The sequence below is a fragment of the Ranitomeya variabilis genome, chromosome 6, assembly GCF_051348905.1.
Source record: "Ranitomeya variabilis isolate aRanVar5 chromosome 6, aRanVar5.hap1, whole genome shotgun sequence".
NCBI lineage: Eukaryota > Metazoa > Chordata > Amphibia > Anura > Dendrobatidae > Ranitomeya > Ranitomeya variabilis.
Window position 1 is genome coordinate 251601095 of NC_135237.1, and position 27219 is coordinate 251628313.

At 44.7% G+C, this 27219-nt stretch overlaps 1 protein-coding gene across 3 annotated transcripts in view; it reads right to left on the reverse strand.

Annotated features, from left to right (window-relative positions):
• INO80C (INO80 complex subunit C) overlaps window positions 1-12536 on the reverse strand; it is a 75800-nt gene extending 63264 nt beyond the window's left edge. For 2 of the 3 annotated variants that reach the window (XR_013216915.1, XM_077269587.1), the window contains exon 1: window positions 12220-12512. Coding sequence is in view for 2 of the 3 variants with exons in the window: in XM_077269587.1 (XP_077125702.1) it covers window positions 12220-12306 (87 nt within the window). In the remaining variant the exon portion in view is untranslated. Of the gene's footprint in view, window positions 1-12219 lie in introns of all 3 variants that reach the window. The other variant, XM_077269586.1, reaches the window with a different exon arrangement.
• Window positions 12537-27219: the final 14683 nt, after the last annotated feature.

Consider the following 27219-nt stretch of genomic DNA (forward strand, 5'->3'; position numbering starts at 1 on the left):
CAGTCATCAGGTCACAGGGTGAGTCCCCTTTCGATAAAGTGCCTTAATTTTTTAAATAATTTTAAAAAAGTGGTTTGGGGTTCCCCCCATTTTTTACAAGCTCACAGCCGGGGGGCTGGTATTCTCAGGCTGGTAAAGGGCAATTGATACCCTTGGGAAAATACCAAACTGGGGGCTAAAAAATTATTTTGTGGAAAAAAAAAAAGATTTTTATTTTCACGACTCTGCGTTATAAACTTTAGTGAAACACTTGGGGGTTCAAAGTGCTCACCACAGAGCTAGATAAGTTCCTTTGGGGGTCTTGTTTACAAAATGGGGTCACTTGTGGGGGGTTTCTACTGTTTAGGTACATCAGGGGCTCTGCAAACGCAACGTGACGCCCGCAGACCATTCCATCAAAGTCTGCATTCCAAAACGCCACCTCTTCCATTCCGAGCTCTGCCATGTGCCCAAACAGTAGTTTTCTCCCACATATGGGGTATCAGCGTACTCAGGACAAATTGCACAACAACTTTTGGGTCCAATTTCTCCTGTTACCCTTGGGAAAATAAAAAATTGGGGGCGAAAAATAATTTTTGTGAAAAAAATAAGATTTTTTATTTTTACGGCTCTACATTATAAACTTCTGTGAAGCACTGAGGGGTTCAAAGTGCTCACCACACATCTAGATAAGTTCCTTAAGAGGTCTACTTTCCAAAATGGTGTCACTTGTGGGGGGTTTCAATGTTTAGGCACATCAGGAGCTCTCCAAACGCGACATGGCATCCTATCTCAATTCAAGCTAATTTTGCATTGAAAAGTCAAATGGCGCTCCTTCCCTTCCGACTCTGCCATGCGCCCAAACAGTGGTTTACCCTACATATGGGGTATCGGCATACTCAAGACAAATTGTACAACAACTTTTGGGGTCCAATTTCTCCTGTTACCCTTGGTAAAATAAAACAAATTGGATCAGAAGTAAATTTTTTGTGAAAAAAGGTAAATGTTCTTTTTTTTTTTTAACATTCCAAAAATTCCTGTGAAACACCTGAAGGGTTAATAAACGTCTTGAATGTGGTTTTAAGCACCTTGAGGGGTGCAGTTTTTAGAATGGTGTCACACTTGGGTATTTTCTATCATATAGACCCCTCAAAGTGACTTCAAATGTGATGTGGTCCCTAAAAAAAAATTAAAAATTGTGTCTTTTAACCCTTATAACTCCCTAACAAAAAATAATTTTGGTTCCAAAATTGTGCTGATGTAAAGTAGACAAGTGGGAAATGTTACTTATTAAGTATTTTGTATGACATCTCTGTGATTTGAAGAAGTTGTCCACTACAATAAACTTTTTTTTTTTCATAAATCTTGCTATTATGTGCCACTGAAAACATCCACTGTCTTTATTTTAGCAATATTACCTTTTATCATGCTGTAGCAGCACATCTTCAGTGCTGGATCCAGCTCTCATGGGGTTAATCGACAACTTCCTTTCTCCTGACTTACTGTGCTCTAAAGGCCCCGTCTCACTAAGCGATTTACCAACGATCACGACCAGCGATACGACCTGGCCGTGATCGTTGGTAAGTCGCTGTGTGGTCGCTGGGGAGCTGTCACACAGACCACTCTCCCCAGCGACCAACGATCAGGGGAACGACTTCGGCATCGTTGAAACTGTCTTCAACGATGCCGAAGTCCCCCTGCAGCACCCGGGTAACCAGGGTAAACATCGGGTTACTAAGCGCAGGGCCGCGCTTAGTAACCCGATGTTTACCCTGGTTACCAAAAAAAACAAACAGTACATACTCGCCTTTCGGTGTCCAGGTCCCTTGCCGTCTGCTTCCTGCTCTGACTGAGCCGCCGTACACTGAGAGCAGAGCGCAGCGGTGACGTCACTGCTGCTCTCACTTCTCACTGTACGGCCGGATCTCAGTCAGAGCAGGAAGCAGACGGCAAGGGACCTGGACACCGAAAGGCGAGTATGTACTGTTTGTTTTTTTTGGTAACCAGGGTAAACATCGGGTTACTAAGCGCGGCCCTGCGCTTAGTAACCCGATGTTTACCCTGGTTACCAGTGAAGACATCGCTGGATCGGTGTCACACACACCGATTCAGCGATGTCAGCGGGGCCTCAACGACCAAAAAAAGGTCCAGGCCATTCTGACACGACCAGCGATCTCGCAGCAGGGGCCTGATCGCTGGTACGTGTCACACATAGCGAGATCGCTACTGAGGTCGCTGTTGCGTCACAAAACTTGTGACTCAGCAGCGATCTCGCTAGCGATCTCGCTATGTGAGACGGGGCCTTAATACTGCAAGCTCCATGATGCATTGCACTCACCTGTAACTCTGCACCTGCCACACCCACTCCAAAACACACCCCAACCCCTCCCTCCTCTCCCTCCTCTATCTTCAAAAAGATGTGATGTCATTTCTGTCCAACCTCCTCTTTTACATTTGTCCAACCCACACTCCATTACACACACAGACAGACAGACAGATAGATATGAGATAGACAGACAGACAGATAGATATGAGACAGACAGACAGACAGACTGACATGAGACAGACTGACATGAGACAGACTGACATGAGACAGACTGACATGAGACAGACTGACATGAGACAGACTGACATGAGACAGACTGACATGAGACAGACATGGGATAGACAGATAGATAGATAACAAATAGATAGACATGGGATAGATAGATAGACAGACAGACAGACAGATATGGGATAGATACATACAGATATATCTATGTCTATTTCCATAGATATGTCCATATCCATGTTTCTAAACCCCTTCACCCCTGGAGCTTTTTTCGTTTATCGCTCCCCTTCTTTCCAGAGCCATCATTTTTCCGTCCATATAGCCATGTGAGGGCTTATTTTTTGCAGGACAAGTTCTACTTTTGAACGACACCATTGGTTTTACCATGTCGTGTAACAGAAAATGTGAAAAAAAGTCAAAGTGCGATGAAATTGCAAAAAAAGTGCAATCCCACACTTGTTTTTTGCTTGGCTTTTTTGCTAGGTTCACTAAATGCTAAGGCTGTGTGCACACGTTGTGGATTTGATTGCAGATCCGCAGCGTTTTTTGCCGCACACAATTGCATCAAATCCGCAGTGTAGTGCACAACCAATGTAAGTCTATGGGAGCCGCAGACTTGTTGTGCACATGCTGCGGAAAAAGCCGCACCGAAACACAGCTTTTTTTTTTTTTTTCTGAGAATGTCACTTCTTTTGTGCCAAACTGCAGCGTTTATGCACCCATAGACTTTCATTGAGTCGGGCACATCTGCAGCAAAACCGCAGATGTAAAAAAGATCTGCAGTTTAGATGCGGATGTGGGTCCGAGAAGCGCTGCAGTTCGGGAGGAGGGAAGTGTGTGGGCGGTGACGGTGTGCTTGTATGTGTGTGCGGACGGGGTCTGCGGGCTGTTCGGATGTGTGCGGCGCTGTGCGGGACTGTTCAGGTGTGTGCGGGGTCTGCGGGCTGTTCGGATGTGTGTGGGACTGTGCGGGGGGTCTTTTGGTGTGTGTGTGCAGGCATCATCCGATGGGACTACAAGTACGCAGCAACCAATCTGCAGCTAATTCGGATGTAATCCGGACAGTGGACACGCATCCTACACTATCCATACATCTATCAATATATCTATCCAGATATATCTATAGATAGATATAGGAATAGGTAGATGTATGCATCTATAGATCTATCTATATGTAGCTCTGTCTATCCATTTCATCTATCATCTATATGTCTATCTCTGTGTAATTGAGTGTGGGTTGGACAATAATGACATCACAAATCGTTTTTTTTTGTTCAATAATACATCTTTATTTAGCTTTCAAAACCGCAACAAAAACCGCACCAAGAACTGCATCAAAACCACACAAAAAACCCACATCAAAACCGCGCAAAAAACATGAAAAAACTGCATCCAAAACGCAGCGGCGTTTTCTGCAAGGAGATGCAGATTTTATGCAGAAAATTCTGCACCCAAATCTGCAACGTGTGCACACAGCATAAAACTGACCTGCCATTATGATTCTCCAGGTCATTACGAGTTCATAGATAAAAAATAACCTAGACATGTTTGGTGTCTAAGTGGTGAAAAAAAAATTCCAAAGTTTGCTAAAAAGAAATAAATTGCGCCATTTTCCGATACCCGTAGCGTCTATATGTTCTGAGATATCGGGTCAGGTGAGGGCTAATTTTTTGCGTGCCGAGCTGACTTTTTTAATGATACAACTTTTGTGCAGATACGTTCTTTTGATCGCCCATTATTGCATTTTAATGCAGTCTCGTGGCGACCAAAAAAAACTTAATTTTGTCTTTTGATTTTTTTTTCCTCGCTATGCCGTTTAGCGATCATGTACATTTTTTTTTGTATTGAAAACAGCTGACATGTTGCGGCTTTGAAGTGGGCTCACCGCGAAGCCCACCTCAAAGCGGGGGATACTGCCAGCTGATGTACTATTCCGTCAGCTGGCAGAAAGGGGTTAATGAACAATATGTTTCAGTTAAAAAAAAAAAAAATGGCGTGGGCTCCCGCGAAATTTTCTGCACCAGAGGGGGAAAGCCGACGGCCAATATTTGTAGCCTGCTATAAATATCAGCCCACAGCCGTCTGCGTAGTCTTTACTGGCTATTAAAATAGGGGGATCCCCCCAAAAAATATGACGTGGGGTCCCCCTATATTTTATAGCCAGAAAGGCTACGCAGACAGCTGCGGGCTGATATTCATAGCCTAGAGAGGGGCCATGGATATTGGTCCCCCCCCCCCCCGGCTACAAATACCAGTCCGCAGCCGCCCCAGAAATGGCGCATCTGTAAGATGCGCCTATTCCGGCACTTAGCCCCTCTCTTCCCACTCCCGTGTAGCGGTGTGATATGAGGTAATAAGGGGTTAATGTCACCTTGCTATTGTAAGGTGACATTAAGCCGGGTTAATAACGGAGAGGCGTCAATAAGACACCTATCCGTTATTACCGTTTATTACCGTAATCCAATAGTAATAAAGGGTTAATAACACACATTAGGAAAAAAGTATTTTATTATTCTTCATTTAACCATACTTACCATACTTCAGCGCCTGCAAAAAATGTAAAATAATAAACCGTATACTACCTGTCCGCCGTAGTCCAATTAATAACGAGTGTCCCACGACGATCTCCCCTATAGAACAGTGACATCGGGTGATGTCACTGCTCTATAGGACCCTCAGTGACACACTGACAGGAGACAATGGCTCCTGCAGTGCATCACTGAGGTTACTATAGTTCACTGGTCTCACTTTATGGCAAAAAGCTGCATGGGAACTTTCTCACACAGCAATGCCATAAAGTGAGACTAGGGACTATTTTCTCACAGGGGCGTAGGAATACATTGTGGGGAATACATTGTGGAAGGATACCTTCCTCCCCTCATCAGCTGATGCTCCTGAACTCCACGGGAGATAGTCGAGGGACACTCGTTTTAATTGGATTTCTGCGGATCAGGGAGTATATTGTTTGTTTATTATTTTAATATTTTTTACAGATGACACTGGCTTCGGGGAACAAAGTGACAAGTGATGGTGAGTATGTACTCTATGTTACATGTACTGTATGTCTGTATGTATGTTGTATGTATGTACTGTATGTGGCATGTTGCATGATGTCACATGCTGCATGTCGTCGCATGGCTTCGCATGGCGCCGCATGTTGTCTCATGTCGCATGCTGCATGGCGCATGTCGTCGCATGCTGCATGTCATCGCATGGCGCATGTCGCATGCCGTCGCATGTTGTCACATGTTGCTTGCTGCATGGCGCATGTCGTCGCATGCTGCATGTCGTCGCATGCTGCATGTCGTCGCATGTTGTCACATGTAGCATGCTGCATGATGTGACATGGCGCATTTCGTCGCATGTCGTCTCATGTTGTCTCACGTTGCATGTCACATTTTGCATGCTGCATGTTGTCGCATGGTGCATGTCATCGCATGTCCTGTATGTGTGTTCTATGTATGTATGTACTGTATATGTGTGTTTTTTGCTTTTTTTTTCTTTTTTTACATTCAACACATTAGCCGGATGATGGGACTACTACTGTCCCATCATTGGCTAATGTGTCACTGTAGCAGGCAGAGCCTGATGGGACTTGTAGTCCCATCGGACGATGCCTGCACAAAGACGACGACGCCACCACCACCGCACAGCCACACTCCAGCACCTTCGGTTTCACCGCGCAGACCCCCGCCGTAGCACAGGCCACCACCACTGCGCCGCCGCACCGGCCGCCGCAACGGCACCGGCCGCCGCCATGGCTGACTGTGCGGCTGGGACACGCCTGTTGCTGACGTCACGTCAATTTCCAGAGTCTTGAAATTGACGTGACGTCGGCGGAAATTAGCGGTGGCTGCAGCCTGGGCATCACGTGACCCGGACTCAGCCGCCGCCATAGCGCCGCTCACAGGCGAAAACGGCAACAGAAGGTATTTATAAAATTCATTAGGGGCCTCGGGGGGATACATTGGGGGGTTAACTGAAAGTAGTGGACAACCCCTTTAAGGGCATAAAAATTCAAAGTTGGAAAATTTTCGCCAAATTTCCGTTTTTTTTTCACAAATAAACTCGTCATATCGAAGAAATTTTACCACTAACATGAAGTACAATGTGTCATGAGAAAACAACGTCAGAATCATCAGGATCCGTTGTAGCATTCCAGAGTTATAACCTCATAAAGGGACAGTGGTTAGAATTGTAAAAATTGGGCCACCCTTGGGGGTAAAAGGGTTAAACACTTCATAAATGACATGTTTAGTGATATAATAAAAAAAAAAAAAAAAAGTGTATAAATAGGTGGTAAAAATATTGGTTCTTTTAACCTGATTTTTAACATATACCGTATATACTCGAGTATAAGCCGACCCGAGTATAAGCCGACCCCCTTAATTTTGCCACAAAAACCTGGGAAAACTTATTGACTCGAGTATAAGCCTAGGGTGGAAAATGCAGCAGCTACCGGTGAATTTCAAAAATAAAAATAGATGCTCCATACCGTTCATTATGGCCCCATAGCTGTGCCATATAGTGCTCTGCACCATTCATTATTGTCCCATAGCTGTACCATATAGTGCTCTGCACCGTTCATTATTGCCCCATAGCTGTGCCATATAGTGCTCTGCACCATTCATTATTGTCCCATAGCTGTACCATATAGTGCTCTGCACCGTTCATTATTGCCCCATAGCTGTGCCATATAGTGCTCTGCACCATTCATTATTGCCCCATAGCTGTGCCATATAGTGCTCTGCACCGTTCATTATTGCCCCATAGCTGTGCCATATAGTGCTCTGCACCGTTCATTATTGCCCCATAGCTGTGCCATATAGTGCTTTGCACCGTTCATTATTGCCCCATAGCTGTGCCATATAGTGCTCTGCACCGTTCATAATTGCCCCATAGATGTGCCATAGAAAGCTGTGCTGCTTCTGCTGCAATAAAAATAATAAAACACATACTCACCTCTTGCTTGCAGCTCCCCAGCGTCCGGTCCCGGCGTCTCTCTGCACTGACTGATCAGGCAGAGGGCGTCGCGCACACTATATGCGTCATCGCACCCTCTGACCTGCACAGTCAGTGCGGAGAGACGCCGGGAAGACAGAGCGGCGCCCGGCGTGTGGAACGAGGACAGGTGAATATGTAATACTTACCTGCTCCCGGCGTCCCGCTCCTTCCCCCGGACAGCTGTCTTCGGTGCCGCAGCCTCTTCCTCTGTCAGCGGTCACCGTTACCGCTGATTAGAGAAATGAATAGGCGGCTCCGCCCCTATGGGCGTGGAGTCCATATTCATTTCTCTAATGAGCGGTCCCACGTGACCGCTGAACAGGGGAAGAGCTGCGGCACCCGGAGACCGTGGGACGGGCAGGGGGAGCGCCAGGAGCCCCGGAAGCTGGTAAGTATGCCTCAGCGCCCTCTCCCCCTCACCCGCCGACCGTGACTCGAGTATAAGCCGAGAGGGGCACTTTCAGCCCAAAAATTTGGGCTGAAAATCTCGGCTTATACTCGAGTATATACGGTAATTAGGAAGAGACTGTATTTAGAAAATCACACTTGAGGATATGATCACCTTTTTTCTTTTGGCTTGTTCAATGCATTCAGGTTGAAAATGCTGAGCAAATTGTGTCATGATGTATTTATTCTGGCACTTCGGTATTTGTTTTTTGTGTTTCTTTATTGCTGCATATAAATGTTGAATTCAATAAGTTGTAATTTAAAAAGAAATAGGCTACTTTCACACTAGCGTCGTGCACTGCACGTCGCAATGCGTCGTTTTGGAGAAAAAAACGCATCCTGCAAAAGTGCTTGCAGGATGCGTTTTTTTCTCCATTGACTTGCATTAGCGACGCAGTGCGACGCATTGCCACACGTCGCAACCGTCGTGCGACGGTTGCGTCGTACCGTCGCCACCAAAAAACGTTGCTTGTAATGTTTTTTGGTGCGTCGTTCCCGTCTTTTCCGACCACGCATGCGCGGCCGGAACTCCGCTCCCCGCACTTCACAATGGGGCAGCGAATGCGTTGAAAAACAGCATCCGCTGCCCCCGTTGTGCGGCGCTTACACAGTATGCGTCGGTGCACTGCAACGTCGCATTGCGACGTGCAGTGCACGACGCTAATGTGAAAGTAGCCATAAGGAACAAACTCACACAAACATAAAATCAAATGATTCAGGGCTTTAAAAAAAAATAAATAAATAAAAAAAAATTTGATAGGTCCCAAGTTGAATCCCTGTACAAATATAAACAAGAACACAAGTAACACACTTTTGAAATTTTGAATTTGATTTCTTCAAAACAAAATATAAAGAAACATAGTCTTGTGACATATCAAATGAAACCCAGTACCGTTTTGAGAAAAATGATGCCTCTCCCACCTCTTTAGCTCAATTCTAGCTCGAGATATGATAAAAAATGTAAAGCCATACCAGGCCAAAATTCGCACTTTCAAAACTTTAGAAGTCTGTAAAAAAAATTAACTGATGAAGAAAAAAATTCAAACTTTTAATTTGTTATGAACTAAAGTTGTACTTCATAAAAAAAATAAAAATAAAAAAAATCTAAAGACGTCAGGTAAAAAAATATTCAGATTTGGATCACTTGTTATGGAATGACCCCAGTGGTTTTCAGCCGAGACGGTCGTATCTTGCCACCGTCCAGGTTGAAAACTATTAAGCCCCCAGACATGGATTACGGTGTGGCACAGAACAATGTACAGGTATGGTATATTGTTGTTTTTTTTTATTTTAATTTTATTACAGGAGATTGAGGGCTTCGGTGGAATTAGGAGTTGCAGTAAGTATGGTTTAATTGAGATTAATAAAGGAGTCTGTGTCATTTTTTTAAATTAAAGGATTTTAATTTAACATATAACTATAGGATTAGAAATGGAGAGATGTCTTATAGCTGTGGGTTTGATGTCACCTGACAATACAAAGGTGACATCAACCCCACAAATATGAACCCCACTTGCCACTGCTACAGGGCAAGTGGGAAGAGCAGGGTAAAGTGCCAGTATTGGCACATCTAATAGATGAGCCTTTTCTTGGCAGCTGCGGGCGGGCTGCTGCTTTTAGGTTGGGGGGCATATATCAATGGCCCCTTACCAGCCTGAGAATACCAGCTCCCAGCTGTGAGCTATAGCAAGGCTGCTTGTCAAAAATGGGGGGACCCCACGCTGTTTTTTTTATTTAAATAATTTAAAAAAACAGCGTGCGGACCCCTCTATTCTTGATAACCAACCTTGCAGAAGCCGACAGCTGACGGTTGCAGCCCCCAGCTGTGAGTTTTGCCTTGTTGGTTTGAGAAAATAGAGGGGAACCCATGCTGAGTTTTCCATTCATTTATTTATTTCATTAGCTCGCAGGCGGCTGAGGAATACCTCGGTCATCCACTCCTGCTGCCACTGTTATTAGGAGCAGCAGGTGTCGGACAATGGGCATAAGTGTACCAAAAGCCCCCACCTGCTGTCATCGTTCGCACTTTAATATAAGGCCGGGGTCAGACTTGTGCGTGTAATGCGCGAGTCTCTCGCACAATACCCGACACTGCCGCCGGCACTTGGGACCGGAGCGTTCGGCTGCATGTATTTCTGCCGGGTATTGTGCGAGATTCTCACATTACATACGCAAGTCTGAACCCGGCCTTAGGCTACTTTCACATTTCCGTCGGTAGTCGCCCGTCACAAAGAGTCGGTGCGACGTACCTACGGAAGTGTGTGCTTTCACATTTCCGTCTGCAGTCCCGGGCAGGAAAGAGAGAGTGAGATTTCCTGCCGGGCATGCGCAGACGGAAAAACAGGATGCAACGCACAGAAAAACGTTCCCTTGAACGTTTTTCCAGACGACGGCCCGCCAAAATGCGCCCTCTGCTGGATGTCCTCATATGAACTCGAGCGTGGGAACTTTTCCAAGGCTCCAGTTCATGAGGACATCCAGCAGAGGGCGCCTCACCGCAACTCAAGGTAACTACAGATCACCCAGCTTTCCTTTCAGTACCGGGGTTTACAGGCACAAGCGAGTGCATTAGCACAGCTCCTGGCTGTAAAATGATTTAACCCCTTCAGATGGATTTACATCGTGGGACATAACGACGGAAGGTATGGAATATTGTTGTTTGTTTTGTTTTTTTACTTTGTTTCAGGACGATGGTCTTCAGGTGGATTAAGAGTCTAATAAAATATTACAACACCCTGTGTCTTTATTTCATTAAAATACTTTGTAATCATGTGTGTGTGTTTTATTAACCATTTAGTACTATTGGATTAATAATGGATAGGTGTCATAATTGACGCCTCTCCATTATTAATCTGGCTTAATGTCACTTTACAATAGCAAGGTGACATTAACCCTTCATTACCCCATATCCCACCGCTACAGGGGAGTGGGAAGAGAGTGGCCAAGTGCCAGAATAGGCGCATCTTCCAGATGTGCCTTTTCTGGGGTGGCTGGGGCAGATGTTTGTAGCCAGGGGGGGGGCAATAACCATGGACCCTCTCCTGGCTATTAATATCTGCTCTCAGTCACTGGCTTTACCATTCTGGCGGAGAAAATTGCGTGGGAGCCCACGCCAATTTTTTCCGTGATTTAACCCTTTATTTTAGCAGCTACAGCGCCCAAATTTTGCACATACAAACTACTAACATTAGTAGTGTGGAATATGCCAAAAAAAAGGGATATGAGATGGTTTGCTGTATGTAAACCAATTCTCACATCATGTCGGGTTTGTGAAGGAGAAATGAAAAGCCGGCAATTGAATTACTGGCTTTTCACATATATTGCGCTGAATTAAATATAAATACAGAATATATATATAGGTGTCTCAAATATATATATATATATATATATATATATATATTGTATATATGTTTTAACGAACATTTGAGCACATAAATCCATTAGATGTCGGTTTTGCAAGCCTGCGAGAAAATCTCGCAGTACGGATGCCATACGGATTACATACGGAGGATGCCATGCGCAAAATACGCTGACACACCCTGCCTACGGATGACATACGGATCACTATTTTGGGGACTTTTCTGCGTATTACGGCCGTAAAAAACGGACTGTATTTACAAACGCTGAGTTTGAGGCCGGCCTTATAGTTACTTGATTGCTGCAGTCAATCACAGGCTTCAGCGGTGCTTGGGCTTCTGGACAGGTCAGGCAGCTCTTATGGCGCAGAGGCAGACCTCCGGGGCGGCCTGCGCCGACTCTGCGGGGGCACAGAGGCAGACCTCCGCTCCGGGGCGGCCTGCGCCGACTCTGCGGGGGCACAGAGGCAGACCTCCGGGGCGGCCTGCGCCGACTCTGCGGGGGCACAGAGGCAGACCTCCGGGGCGGCCTGCGCCGCCTCTGTGGGGGAATATGCATCAGTCTAATCAATCAATGGCTTAAAAATAAAAATTATGCATTGTATGGTGGAAACCCCTGTAACAAACCCACGACCACATCTCCTCCAGCTATAAACTGCCATTCAGCAGCAATGTCCTGATACTACACATACACGCTCGGCCTCCATGCAGGCAGACACACAGGCAGGTGGGCGCAAGGGCCACGACCCCTGCAGATAGGGCTCTGCTTCATGGTCTGCCACATCGTGCACCACGGAAGTGTGAGCCATGATGCGTCACGTGCTCTTCATATAGCCAACTACGGAGGACACCGAGGAGGAGGAGGAGGAGGAGGAGACTTACCAGGAAACCGGGCTGCTTAAACGGCAGTGGCTTGGCAGCGGCATCGGTGTGTGAGGAGGCATCTGCAGCGGCGGTCTTATCGCTCATGCTGGAAGCAGCTCAGTGCTGCACACACCGGTATAACGGGGATGCTAAAGGACCTTCGTGATGCCATGACCACGTGCCCAGCGGGGGAGGAGTCAGAGTTCGGCTGCGGCCTAGAGGAGAAGCGTGAAGTAGCTCTTCAGTCTATAAACCTGTTCTCGTGGGTGGCACATGATAATGAGCGCTGTGTGAGTGTGTCTGTGCTGCTGCTGCTGTACACACAGCCAGGCTCTGCACTGTGCGCACACAGCCAGGCGCTGCACTGTGCGCACACAGCCAGGCGCTGCACTGTGCGCACACAGCCAGGCTCTGCACTGTGCGCACACAGCCAGGCTCTGCACTGTGCGCACACAGCCAGGCTCTGCACTGTTCGCACACAGCCAGGCTCTGCACTGTGCGCACACAGCCAGGCTCTGCACTGTGCGCACACAGCCAGGCTCTGCACTGTGCGCACACAGCCAGGCTCTGCACTGTGCGCACACAGCCAGGCTCTGCACTGTTCGCACACAGCCAGGCTCTGCACTGTTCGCACACAGACACACTGACCCTGCAGGACAACACGGCCCTGCTCTGCACGGCATACACGAGGCTGAACTTGGTTTCTTATTCGGCAGTTTTTCTTTTTCTGATTTTTATAGGTTTAACAACAAAAGATAAGCATCACAGTAATAAAACACAATGCAGTGAGGTGCCCTGATGGGAATACTCTTAAAAACAATAAAACTGGCACAAAAATGGGCACCAAAGAGCGTTGCAGAAAGGGTTAAGTGACTTTGGGCCACTGTTCTCACAGACATCTAGAACAGGGAGCCCCACATTAAAACCAGTTATCACCTGCCTGACCCAAATGGGTTTTGGGCATCAGAACTGACATCAAAGTGGGCAGTGAAGTTTGGCCGGCCATTTGAATAAGTAACTGGTGTTTTTAAGGGATTAAAGGGAACCTGTCACCCCCAAAATCGAAAGTGAGCTAAGCCCACCGGCATCAGGGGCTTATCTACAGCATTCTGTAATACTCACCTAAGGGCGGTCCTGCTGCTGTCCGGTCCGATGGGCGTCGTGGTCCGGCGCCTCCTATCTTCATCAGATGAAGTCCTCTTGCATTCACGCTGCGGCTTCGGCGCAGGAGTACTTTGTCCTGTTGAGGGCAGAGCACTGGGTGAGTATAATCTAACCTCTTTCTCATCTTTCAGGAGACATCGGGGGGGGGGGGGGGCTTATCTACAGCATTACAGAATGCTGTAGATAAGCCCTTGATGCCAGTGGGCTTAGCTCATCTTCGATTTGGTTCTCTTTAAATGATTTTGGGCAACAGATCTGACACTTAAAATACACAGATAGTAATGCCATGCATCAAACGCAGGTCCCTCTAGCCTGGCCCAAATGGGTTCTGGGCACCAGAATTGGCATCAAAGTGGGCAAACAGCCCATTTCCACATATTTTAATATAAGTAACTGATGTTTTTAAGGGGTTAAATGCCTTTGGGCCACTGATACCACAGTGGATACATATAGAACAGGGAGCCCCACATCAAAACCAGGTCTCTTCAGCCTGGGCGAAATGGGTTTTGGGCATCAGAACTCGCATCAAAGTGGGTAAACAGCCCATTTTCACAGATTTTAATAAGTAACTGGTGTTTTTAAGGGGTTAAATGACTTTGGGCCACTGATCTGACATTTAAAATACACAGATAGAGATGCCCTGTATCAAACCAAGGTCCCAGTTGTCTGGCCCAAATGGGTTCTGGGCACCAGAGTTGGCATCAAAGTGGGCAAATAGCCCATTTTCACATATTTTAATAAATAACTGGTGTTTTTAAGGGGTTAAATGCCTTTGGGCCACAGTGCACACATATAAAACATGGAGCCCCACATCAAGAACAGGTCTCTTCAGCCTGGCCCAAGTGGGTTTTGGACATCAGAACTGGCATCAAAATGGGCAAACAGCCCATTTTCACAGATTTGAATAAGTAACTGATGTTTTTAAGGGGTTAAATGACTTTGTTCTACTGGTCTGACACTTAAAATACACAGATACAAATGCCCTGCATCAAACCCAGGTCCCTCCAGCCTGGCCCAAATGGGTTCTGGGCACCAGAATTGGCATCAAAATGGTCAAACAGCCCATTTTCACATATTTGAATAAGTGGTGTTTTTCAGGGGTTAAATGCCTTTGGGCCACCAATACCACAGTGAATACATATAGAACAGTGAGCCCCATATCAAAACCAGATCTCTTCAGCCTGGCCCAAATGGGTTTTGGGCATCAGAACTGGCATCAAAGTGTGCAAACAACCCATTTTCACAGATTTGAATAAGTAATTGATGTTTTTAAGGTGTTAAATGACTTTGGGCCACTGATCTGACACTTAAAATACACAGATAGTGATGCCCTGCATCAAACCCAGGTCCCTGCAGCCTGGCCCAAATGGGTTCTGGGCACCAGAATTGGCATCAAAGTGGGCAAACAGCTCATTTTCACATGTTTGCATAAGTAATTTATGTTTTTAAAGGGAACCTCCCCCCAGGCGTTTGTAACTAAAAGAGCCATCTTGTGCAGCACTAATGCTGCATTCTGACAAGGTCGCTCTTTTAGTTATGGTTCGCTGCACTGCAGAAATAATCGCTTTTGAATTTGGTCCCTCATACCTGTGAAATCGCCAGGGAGGCAGGTCTTTCCCCCCTCATCCAAACGCCTCCCAGCCATAACTCTGCGAGAAGGGCGCTGCCGCCTTGGTGGTCATATTCTGCCTTGGGCATGCGCATGCGTTCTCCTGGGGGGGGGGGGGTGACAGGTTCCCTTTAAGGGGTTAAATGACTTTGGGCCACTGAACTGACACTTAAAATAGACAGATAGTAATGCCCTGCATCAAACCCAGGTCCCTCCAGCCTGGCCCAAATGGTTTCTGGGCACCAGAATTGGCATCAAAGTGGGCAAATAGTGGGTTGAACACACACAAAATTTCAGCTCACCCTTCTTGAATGATCTCCATGAGTTATAATCAGTCCGATCACGGAAAGAGCTTCTGCCAAAGCTCTCTGGGAACGATGAAAGTGAAAAAAGAATCCAGCTCAGGAAAATGTATAAAATCAAAAATTCTTTATTCCAAATTATTTTTAAAAAGAGAGGAAACACTGCATGTCAAAAATCAGTAATATCCAAAAAATGGAAGGACAACCATGATACAGCTGAACGCGTTTCGAACACTGAATGTTCTTAGTCCACAGCAAGTGATCCAAGTGAGCGCTTCGTATATAAAAGCATCCGTCACAGGTGAAATAAATGCAAGATATAATTGGAGAACCGCACCTACTGCAATACAGAAAATTATATATGTAATACAAAGAAATGCAAAGAAAAAAATAATTAAGTAACATACAATCACGATAACGAAACAAAATGACACAAAAAAAATAAATTAAAAAAAAAGAGAATTTTGTATGAATATAATATAAATATGACATATCTAAAATAAGAAATAAATTAATAATGCAACATAATTTTTTTAAGGTTTAAACCTGTAGGAGTACGTGTGTCAAGTAAATAAATCCAGAATGCTTCTTTGTCCCGCAGTTTTTTTTCTCTATCTCCTCCTCGTATATCCCTATGGACTTGTTCAATGGCCTATACTCTTAAATGTGTAGTTTGTCTGTTATGTATATTAATAAAATGATTTGAAACATTAGAAATGTGATGTAAAGTAGGCTGAACAATGTCATTGAGATGCTCCCGAAATCTTTCTTTTAATTTTCTAATAGTGGAACCAACATACAACAAATTGCAGTGTATGCATTCAATGATATAGACCACATGATCAGAGTTGCAATTCATAAAATTCCTCATGGAAAAAATCCTTGCGTCATTAGAGCCGCAAAATGTTGATGTTTTTTTCACATGCACATGTTTTACAAGGATATGTGCCACATTTAAAAAAACCTTTTGTAAGTAACCAATTTGAAGGATTTGCATATTTTTTAGAATGCACAAAATTCGGAGAAAGAATATTACCCAAAGTTGGAGCACGTCTCGATACAATGCAGACCCCGTTTTGGAGAATTGTGTCCATAATATGATCATCACGTAAAATATTCAGATTTTTTGACACAATATTTGAAATAGACTTAAAATGTGTGCTGTACGTAAGCACTAATACTGGTTTATCCAAAGCATTGCGATCTGGATTTTGTGATGTATAATTTGAGTAAGGGGACTGAATAAGATCTAGTCTAGACCTATTGTGCCCTATATCAAAAGCCGGGTCCAGAGACCAATTTGGATAGTTTCTGTTTTTCAAACGTTTTTTAATGACATGTTTTTCCTGTTCAAATGCTAAATCATTGCTGCAGTTCCTTCTGGCTCTAAGGCTATGTGCACACGTTCAGGATTTCTTGCAGAAAATTCTGGAGAATTCCGGAAATTTTCTGCAAGAAAACTGCGTGCGTTTTTGCCGCGATTTTGACGCGTTTTTGCCGCGGTTTTGACGCGTTTTTGCCGCGTTTTTTTCCAGACACTTCCCAATGCATTTTAAGTGGGAAATCCGCAAAAAAACCGCAAAATTAATGAACATGCTGCGTTTTTTACTGCGATGCGTTTTTACCGCGGAAAAAAACGCATCATGTGTACAAAAAGTGCAGAATTCATTAAAAATGATAGGATGCATAATATAAGCAGATTATTTGCGGTTTTATAGCGTTTTTATAGGGAAAAAACGCGAAAAAACCGCGAATAATCTGCAACGTGTGAACACAGCCTAATAGCCTCTCCCACTGGTATTGCATGAATTGTGTGGGATGGGTGGAAGCTCTGAGCGTGTAGGATAGTATTCCCAGCACCTGGTTTGCGGTATGTGCGACTTTGGACAGTTTGATGTGGTAACCCCGTAAGAACTAAATCTAAAAAAGATATAGAATTATAATCGGAAAAAAAGTGAACTTAAGATTAAGGGGATTATTATTCATGTAAAATGAAAATTGTATAATAGATTCCTGATCTCCGTTCCATACCAGTAGTAAATCATCAATATATCTGGAAAATAATTGAATATGTTTAGAAAAAGGATTATCTGCACAAAAAATATATTGTTCCTCCCACCATGACATGACTAAGAAGGTGAGAATTTGGCCCCCATGGAAACTCCACTTTTTTGCAAAAAAAATTTGTTTTCAAACATAAAATAATTGTGTGACAACAAAAAAGATAGAACTGAGATAATAAAAGACTGTAAATCATTAGAACAGGAACTATTATTTTTGAGATGATGGTGTACTGCATGTAATGCAATCTGGTGTGGAATGGACGTATAAAGCGCAATAACATCACATGTAAGCCAACACCAGTTAGAATTCCATTTCACATTTTTAAGCATATTAAGTACATCTCTAGAATCTTTGAGATGACCTGGAACCCTCTGTACTAAAGGTTGCAGGATACTATCCAGCCATTCCCCCAAATGTTCACTATAGCACCCTATACCTGAAATTATAGGACGCATGGGCGTTGGTGTGACATGTTTGTGTGTTTTCGGCAGACCGTATAAAAACGGAATCCTTGGATTATCGACATATACATATTCAGCCTGTTTTTTGGTAAAAATTTTTTGATTTAAACCAATGTCAATAATCTCCTTGCAGAGTTTGAGATATTCTGAAGTTGGATCAGATTTCAGCTGAATATAAGTGTCTTGGTCTGATAACATATCAAACATAGCTTTCATGTAATCACATTTGTTAAGCACTACCACCGATCCCCCGTTATCTGACATTTTGATAATGATATCAGGATTGCTACGGATATTTACCAGAGATTCTCGCTCACATTTATTCAGATTAAATTTAGAGGCATATATATCTGATTTTAATACTAAATTACGTATGTCCCTTTCCACATTTTCCTGGAATCTATCCATAGCTTGTGTTCTAGTCTGAACAGGGTAAAACGTGGGATTTTTTGTCCTGAATGAGGGAACCGAATTTTCATCTTGCTGAGTTTCTTTCTGAGTAAGACATAGTAGCCCATTTTGTTCAGCAAAATCCATGCCAGAAAACTCATTGATGTTATAGGGCACAGGTGAGTCTGAAGTTTCCTCTTCTGAAAAAAAAGTCTTTTGACTGTCAAGTCTCTCACAAATTTGTTAATGTCTTTAAGTGTAGAAAAAATATCCAAATTGGTGTTGGTGGGAGCAAAATTTAGACCTCGTGACAATAGTTTTAAATCCGAGCTAGAAAAGACACAAGAAGACAAATTAATGACATCTAGCGGGGTGTTTTGTTGTGACTCCTCAGACGATTCTGGAATATAGTTGGCACATCTATGATGTTTTCTGCCGCTCCTCCTGGTGCGTTTTTTGATGCGTTTTTTGAATAACCAGTGTAACTTTGTTTTGATTTGCGATAGTAACTTGTCTGAGATTTAGAATTAATGTTTGCTGATTGTACACGAGTATCATAGTTTGAAGAGTCTACAGAGACATCAGAGGATTCTGGATCTGATGATGAAAACGTAACTTGATTACGATGTGCAAAGGTGCGGTTGCGTCTTTTTAAAATAGATTTGGGTGGATTTGTTTGCCTCTCCCATCTACCCCATTCATATACTTGTTTGTTAGTATAGTCAAAAACATCTCGATTGAATTTACGCTTTTTGACTGCAATAATCGACTCTTCCAGAGCTTGCAATTTGATTTTTAGGTCTTTTTGAAAGTCCACATATTCCTGACTAGTAATGGATAGTGTTGAGCGATACCGTCCGATACTTGAAAGTATCGGTATCAGAAAGTATCGGCCGATACCGGCAAAGTATCGGATCTAATCCGATATCGATACCCGATACCAATACAAGTCAATGGGACACCAAGTATCGGACGGTATCCTGTATGGTTCCCAGGGTCTGAAGGAGAGGAAACTCTCCTTCAGGCCCTGGGATCCATATCAATGTGTAAAAGAAGAATTAAAATAAAAAATAGGGATATACTCACCCTCTGACGCGCCCTGGACTTTACCGCCGTAACCGGGAGCCGTTGTACCTAAGAATGCGCGCTTGAAGTGCCTTAGATGACGTCACGGCGCTCTGATTGGTCCGTAGCGGTCGCGTGACCGCTACGCGACCAATCACAAAGCCGTGACGTCACCTAAGGTCTTTCAAGCGCTTGAAAGACCTTAGGTGACGTCACGGCTTTGTGATTGGTCGCGTAGCGGTCACGCGACCGCTACGTACCAATCAGAGCGCCGTGACGTCATCTAAGGCCCTTCAAGCGTGCATTCTTAGGTACAACGGCTCCCGGTTACGGCGGTAAAGTCCATGGGCCGCCGTAGAGTTGAGTATATCCCTATTTTTAATTTTAATTCTTTCTTTTACACATTGATATTAATCCCGATACCGATTCCCGATACCACAAAAGTATCGGATCTCGGTATCGGAATTCCGATACCGCAAGTATCGTCCCATACCCGATACTTGCGGTATCGGAATGCTCAACACTAGTAATGGAGGATTTCAATGATAATAAATCTTTATCCAGATTATTTTTTATAGTTAATAGCTCCTCATTTTCATATTTGACTATGAGTTGCATTAATTGCTTTGAGCATGTTGAGAGAATTAAATTCCAGTTGGTAACAAAATCCTCATTATATACCGTGGTAGGTATCTTTTTGACTCTCAAACCACGCGGAATGATATCTTGTTCTAGATAGTTTGTGAGAGTTGTTTGATCCCACCAAATACGAGTCTCATTCAGAGACAATTTTTCTATCGAATGCATGATATCAAGTATGTCAGGAGAAGTGTCAACATTTTTATGTAAGGACTGAAAGACCTGCGCTGCTCGTTCTTTTCTTGAAGGGTCAATAATAGACTCCATGGGTGTGGGGAGGCAAACCACCACAGTATTGCACTGATTAGAAAATATAAAAATATTTAGATAAAAACGAAGAAAAAAGGTGATCCGACCAGAAGTGTTTCCTCTCTTTTTAAAAATAATTTGGAATAAAGAATTTTTGATTTTATACATTTTCCTGAGCTGGATTCTTTTTTCACTTTCAAATAGTGGGTTGGTTTTGAGAATGCCTTGGTTACAGCATCATAACCCTGTTATTAACTGGTAAGGCTACTTTCACACATGCGTCTTTCACCATCAGGCATAATCCTGTGGTGGGACGGATTGCCGGATCCTGCAAAATTAGCGAGAAAACTGATGTGACGGATCAGTTTTTCTACCAGAACTGACTAGGTGTTCTTGCCAATCGGATCAGGTAAGTTTCTGGGAGAGAGAGAGAGAAGAAGAAAAAAAAAACACAGAATGGAAATTCCAAAATCCTGGGCATGTGCAGTTTAAAAAACAGAATCCGTCACCGGAATCAGTCACTGACGGAATCCGGATCAGGCGCTGTCCGGTTTTTCGCCGGATACAAAAAACATTCCTCTGTCTGTTTTGTCCAGACGCAGGATCCGCAATTTTTGCCGGATCAGGCGAAAAACTGATGAAACGTAAGGCCATCCGGCGCTAATTCAAGTCTATCGTAAAAAAAAATCCGGCGGCATCATTCGCTGGATTCGTTTTTTTCAAAATTTGCCGGATTGCACCTGATGGCGAAAAAGGGTTGTGTGAAAGGGGCCTTACTGGGGAAATTATTCAATGGGGGTCTAACTGTGTTAACCAATGTTGTAAATCTGTGCCTTTATCTAAGTCCTTGAAATCTGTATCTGTGTTGTCTGTCGGTCTGGAAGGTATTCCGGAGTACCTGAAGGACTTTGAAGACGTGTTCTCTGAAACCGTGGCTGAGGTTCTACCGCCACATCCATCTTTTGATTGTGCCATCAATTTAATTCCTGGGGCTAAATTACCCAAGGCCTGTTTGTTTAATCTGTCTGGTCCTCAGTGGCTTGCCATGAAGGAGTATATTGCCGAGAGTCTTCGTAAGGGGCATATCCACCCTTCTGTTTCTCCTGTGGCAGCTGGCTTTTTCTTTGTAAAGAAAAAAGATGGTGGCTTGCGTCCTTGCCTCGACTTTCGGAAACTCAACAAAATCACTCTGGGAAACCCACTTCCTCTCATTCCTGACTTGTGTAACCAATTGCATGGGGCCTAATGGTTTTCTAAGTTAGATTTGCGAGGAGCCTATAATTGGATAAAGGTTCAAGAGGGAGACAAGTGGAAGATGGCGTTTCTCACGTGAGAAGTTCTTTTTGAGAATCTGTTTATGCCCTTCGGGCTAATAAACACCCTGACCATTTTTCAAAATGTTATTAATGTTGTGTTTGCTGATCTGATCGGTCGCTTTGTGGATATTTACCTTAACGACATCTTGGTTTACTCCCCTGACAGTGAAACCCATTTACACTATTTGCGTACTGTCCTTCAGAGACTCAGGGAAAACCAACTATTTGCAATATTTGAAAAATGTAAATTTTTTGTACACGAGTTATCATTTTTGGGTTTGATTGTTTCCAATGAGGGGTTTCGCATGGATCCCAAGAAGGTGCAGGCTATTAGTGATTGGGTTCAACCCTGTGACTTGAATGGTTTGCAGCTAGTGATGAGCGAGTATACTCGTTGCTCGGTTTTTCCCAGCTGGTCTCCGAGTATTTGTGACTGCGCAGAGATTTAGTTTTCCTTGCTGCAGCTGCATGATTTGAGGCTACTAGACAGCTTGTTTACATGTGGGGATTCCCTAGCAACCAGGCAACCCCCACATGAACTCAGGCTGGCAAGCAGTCGTAAATCATGCAGCTGCGTCAGCAAAACTAAATCTTCGAGCAATCACAAATACTCGGAGACCACTCGAGCGTGCTCAGAAAAACCCGAGCAACGAGTATACTCGCTCATCACTATTTGCAACACTTTTTGGGGTTTGCAAACTACTATCAAAAGTTCATCAAGGGTTTTTTGCAGGTAGTTAAGCCTCTTACTGATCTCATGTTAAAGGGTGCGGTCATCGTCCACCGTAGAATCTTTTTTGCCGTTGAAAAAGTGTTTTATGACCACCCCCGGTATTGGTTCAACCGAATCCGTCTGAAACTTTTGTGGTGGAGGTTGACGCCTCCGAGGTGGGGGTGGGGCAGTGTTGTCTCAGGGACCCGCCACTGTGACTAACCTCAAACCGTGTGCCTTATTTTCCAAAAAAATATTTTCAGCAGAGTGAAATTATGATATGGGCAACAGAGAACTTCTTGCGGTCAAGTTGGCTTTTGAGGAATGGAGGCATTTTTTTGAGGGGACGGTTCATCCTATTAATGTGGTTACTGATCATAAAAACCTAGCTTACATTGAGTCTGCCAAAAGATTGACCGGCAGGCAGGCCCGGTGGTCGCTTTTTTTTCTCGGTTTAAATTTTCCATTACTTTTCGCCCGGGATAAAAAAATGTTAAGGCTGATGCATTATCCCGTAGCTTTGATCCAGTGTCCCCTCCTGAACCCCTCCTGAACCTCCATCCCCCATTCTTCAACCTGGGGTGGTTGTGGCCGATATCTCATCTGAGTTGGAGAGAGAAATTTTTGAGGACCAGTCTCTTGCTCCCAGTTCCAAGCCAGTTGGGAGATTGTTTGTCCTTGAGCAATTTCATCTTAGGCTCCTTCGAAAGTTCCATGAGTCCATGTTAAGTGCCCATCCGGGAAATTTGGCCACCCGGGAGGCTGTGACAAGGGTTTTTTGGTGGCCCTCGCTGGTTACTGATGTAAAAACATTTGTGTTGGCATGTGGGGTTTGTGCCCGTTCTAAAAGCTCTCATAGCCGGCCGGCCAGGGAATTGGTGCCTCTACCAGTTCCTGATAGACCATGGACTCATCTGTCCATGGATTTTATCACCAATCTCCCTTCTTCCAGGGGTAACACCGTTGTGTGGGTGGTGGTGGACACATTTTCGAAACAAGCCCATTTTGTACCCTTATCTGCGTTTCCTTCAGTAGAAACCTTGTCCATGCTGTTTGTGCACCATGTAGTCTTTCTGCATGGTGTGCCGATGAATGTGGTGTCTGACAGAGGTGTGTAGTTTGTGGCCAAGTTCTGGAGGGCATTTTGTAAAAAATTGGGCATTGCATTGTCCTTTTCTTTTGCCTATCACCCTGAGAGTAAAGGTACCTTCACACTGAACAACTTAACAACGATAACGATAGCGATCCGTGACGTTGCAGCGTCCTGGATAGCGATATCGTTGTGTTTGACACGCAGCAGCGATCAGGATCCTGCTGTGACATCGTTGGTCGGAGCTAGAATGCCAGCACCTTATTTCGTCGCTGGATCACCCGCTGACACCGCTGAATCGGTGTGTGTGACGCGGATTCAGCGATGTCTTCACTGGTAACCAGGGTAAACATCGGGTTACTAAGCGCAGGGCCGCGCTTAGTAACCCGATATTTACCTTGGTTACCAGTGTAAATGTAAAAAAAAAAAAAAAAACACTACATACTTACATTCCGGTGTCTGTCGCGTCCCCCTGCGTCCGCTTCCCTGCACTGTGTCAGCGCCGGCCGGCCGTAAAGCAGAGCATAGCGGTGACGTCACCGCTCTGCTTTAGGGCCGGCGCTTACACAGTGCAGGGAAGCGGACGCCGGGGGACCCGACAGACACCGGAATGTAAGTATGTAGTGTTTTTTTTTTTTTTTTACATTTACACTGGTAACCAGGGTAAACATCGGGTTACTAAGCGCGGCCCTGCGCTTAGTAACCCGATATTTACCCTGGTTACCGGGGACTTCGGCATCGTTGGTCGCTGGAGAGCTGTCTGTGTGACAGCTCTCCAGTGACCACACAACGACGAAACAGCGACGCTGCAGCGATCGGCATTGTCTATATCGCTGCAGCGTCGCTTAATGTGACGGTACCTTAATGGGCAGACCGAACGCACTAATCAGTCCCTGGAGCAAATTGTGCCTACCAGGCAGGATGATTGGTGTGATGTTTTGCCTTTGGCTGAGTTTGCTTTCAACAGTCGTGTGAGTTAGTCCACTGGTATGTCCCCCTTCCTTGTTAACTATGGGTTTAATCCACATTTTGGAGAGTTTTCGCACTTGGATTCTGGTTGTCCTGGGGCTGAGTGTACTGTTCATCGTTTGAAGGTCCTGTGGGCTGACGTTTGTCGTAACATCTCCAAACCTCAGGGGAGGTACAAGTTTTTTGCTGAAAAAGGGTGTCTGATCCTACATTCCAGGTTGGAAAGAAGGTGTGGTTGTCCACTCATAATAAAAGTTCCCTCTGCCAAGTTGGGTCCGAAATTCATTGGTCCATATGAGGTTGTGGAGATTATTAACCTGGTGGCCTGTAGGTTGCGTCTCCCCAGTTCGTTAAAAATTTCCAATGTGTTCCACAAGTCCCTGTTGAAACCCTTGGGAACTGTTGAGGAGAGTTCTTTGTCCACTGTTCCCCCAGTATTGGTGGAGGGTCACACGGAGTACGAGGTGGGACGCATCGTAGATTCCAGGTGGGTACGCCGCACTTTGCAGTATTTAGTACACTACAGGGGGTATGGTCTGGAGGATTGGTCATGGGTCCCCGCCCATTCAGTACATGCTGACCATCTTATCTGCGCTTTTCATGCCAGGCATCCTGAGAAGCCTGGGGGGTCCAGTGGCCCCTGTTGAGAGGGGGTTGCTGTCATGGTTTGTTCGGGATTTCTTTGGCAGTACTTCTAGGGTTAATTTATGTGGCCTCTCTTTGGGTTGGTGAAGGCTATATTTACCTGCCCCTGTGCTGTGCCCGTTGTCATTTATACATCCAATCTCGGCTGAGCAGCTGACCCCGTGAATACTTGTGTCTATTGCTTATTCCTGTTTGCGTGCTTGTGTATGACCCTGTCTGTTCCCCGTTTTCGCATTTGGCTCCTGATTTGGTACTTCACGTGATGCTCCCGGTTTTGATCTCTGCTTTGTCCCCTGACTTCCTGCTCATTAGTACTTCTGGTACCTCATGTCTCTCTCTGGCTTCTGACCCTGGCTTGTCTCTTACCACGCTATTAGTCTCTCCCCTTGGCTACCGCGCTATTCTCTGGTCTGACTTCGGCTCACCTGACACTTCTCTCGGCTTACCCGGCTCCTGTCATCATCCCTGGAAGTTCAGGACCTAGCCCTGCCTCCAACCACTCCCACGATGATCACGTGCTGTAGGTCCTTTTCACCTGCAGGCGTGCTCACAAAAGCATCTCACGTCACAGCAGGAGTTCCTGGATTTCCCAGCACGTCCCCGGACACTCGTGCAGACCCAGGGGGTAAGTCTGTTGCGGTGTCCGTTACAGGCGCATCTTTAAGATGCGCCAATTATGGCATTTAGCCTCTCTTCCCACTGCCCTGTAGCGGTGGCAAATGGGGTAATAGTTGGGTGGTTGATGTGACCTTTGAATTGTAAGGTCACATCAGGCCTGGCTTAGTAATGGAGAGGTGTCAATTAGACAGCTATTCATTACTAATCCTATAGTTATTAGAGGTTCAATAAAGATACAGCCAGAATAAAGTCTTTTAATGAAATAAACAATAAACACAGTTTGCCATCTTTATTATTTAGCTAATCCATGAGACACCCTCGATCTTCTGTAATGAATAAAGAAAACAAACCAACCATATACCATACCTCTCAGTCGTTATGTCCCATGCAGTAATCCATATCTGGGGAAAATACAGTTTGCAACCAGGACGGTGCTAAGATGCTACCGACCCAGCTGCAAACTACTGGGAATGAGGAGATGCTGCCAGCACAGCCTCACTGACTCGCGGTGAAGTCACTGAGTCTACCCTCCCTGCCAACCTGACTGACGCTGAACTCTGGAGCGTGGAAAAATGCCAGTTCATTTTCCTACACTGCAGAGTTCATCGCAGTTCAGGCCGGCAGGGAGGGTAGACTCTGAAGCTGCGCTGGTATCATCCCATTCATTCACTAGTAGTTTGCAGCCGTGGCGGTCGCATTTTAGCACCGTTCCTGGTTGCAAACTGAATTTTCCCCAAATATGGATTACTGCGTTGGACAAAACGACAGACAGGTATGGTATATATATATTTTTTTATTTATTACAGGAGAACGAGGGCGTCGTATGGATTAGCTGGATAATAAAGATGAAAAACTGTGTTTAGTGTTTTATTTCATTAAAAGACTTTATTCTAGCTGCGTCTTTATTGAACCTGTAACAACTATAGGATTAGCAATGGATAGGTGTCTTATTGACACCTCTCCATTACTAACCTGGACTTGATGTGACCTTACAATATAATGGTCACATCAACCCCCAAACTATTACCCCATATGCCACCGACACAGGGCAGTGGGAAGAGAGAGGCTAAGTTCCGGAATTGGCGAATCTTAAAGATGCGCCATTTCTGGGGTGGCTGAGAGCTGGTGTTTGCAGCCAGGGGGGGTCAATATCCATCGCTCCTTCCTAGGCTATGAATATCAGCCCACAGCTGTCTGCATAGCCTTTTCTGGAAATTAATAAGGGTACCCCATGTCCTTTTTTGTTGGGCCACCCTATTTTAATAGCCTGTAAATGCTAAATACACAGCTGCGGGCTCATATTCATAGCCTGGGGAGATCCATGGGTATTAACCCCTTCCTAGGCTATAAACATCGGCCCCCAGTCGCTGGCTTTCCCTCTCTGGATTGGAAAATTACAGTGGAGCCCACAACATTTTTTCCCAAAAAAATAATATTTTATTAATTACATACATGTCCCCTAATTTGCACACACGCTATACTAATTGTATTGATCACTGACATATACATATCTAACTATTCTGCATCTATTTATTGTATGTAAACCATGTCTTCTATTCTGTCAGCTCCTGCAGTGATTTTACAGAAGCTGACAAATGAATTACCGGCTATTCTTCTATCTATCTCTCTCTGCAATAAAAATAATAAAAAAAAATATATATATATATATATTTTGGTGCAGTGACCCACGTTACAGCCAGGGGGCGCTGTGTGTGCGCTTCAAGA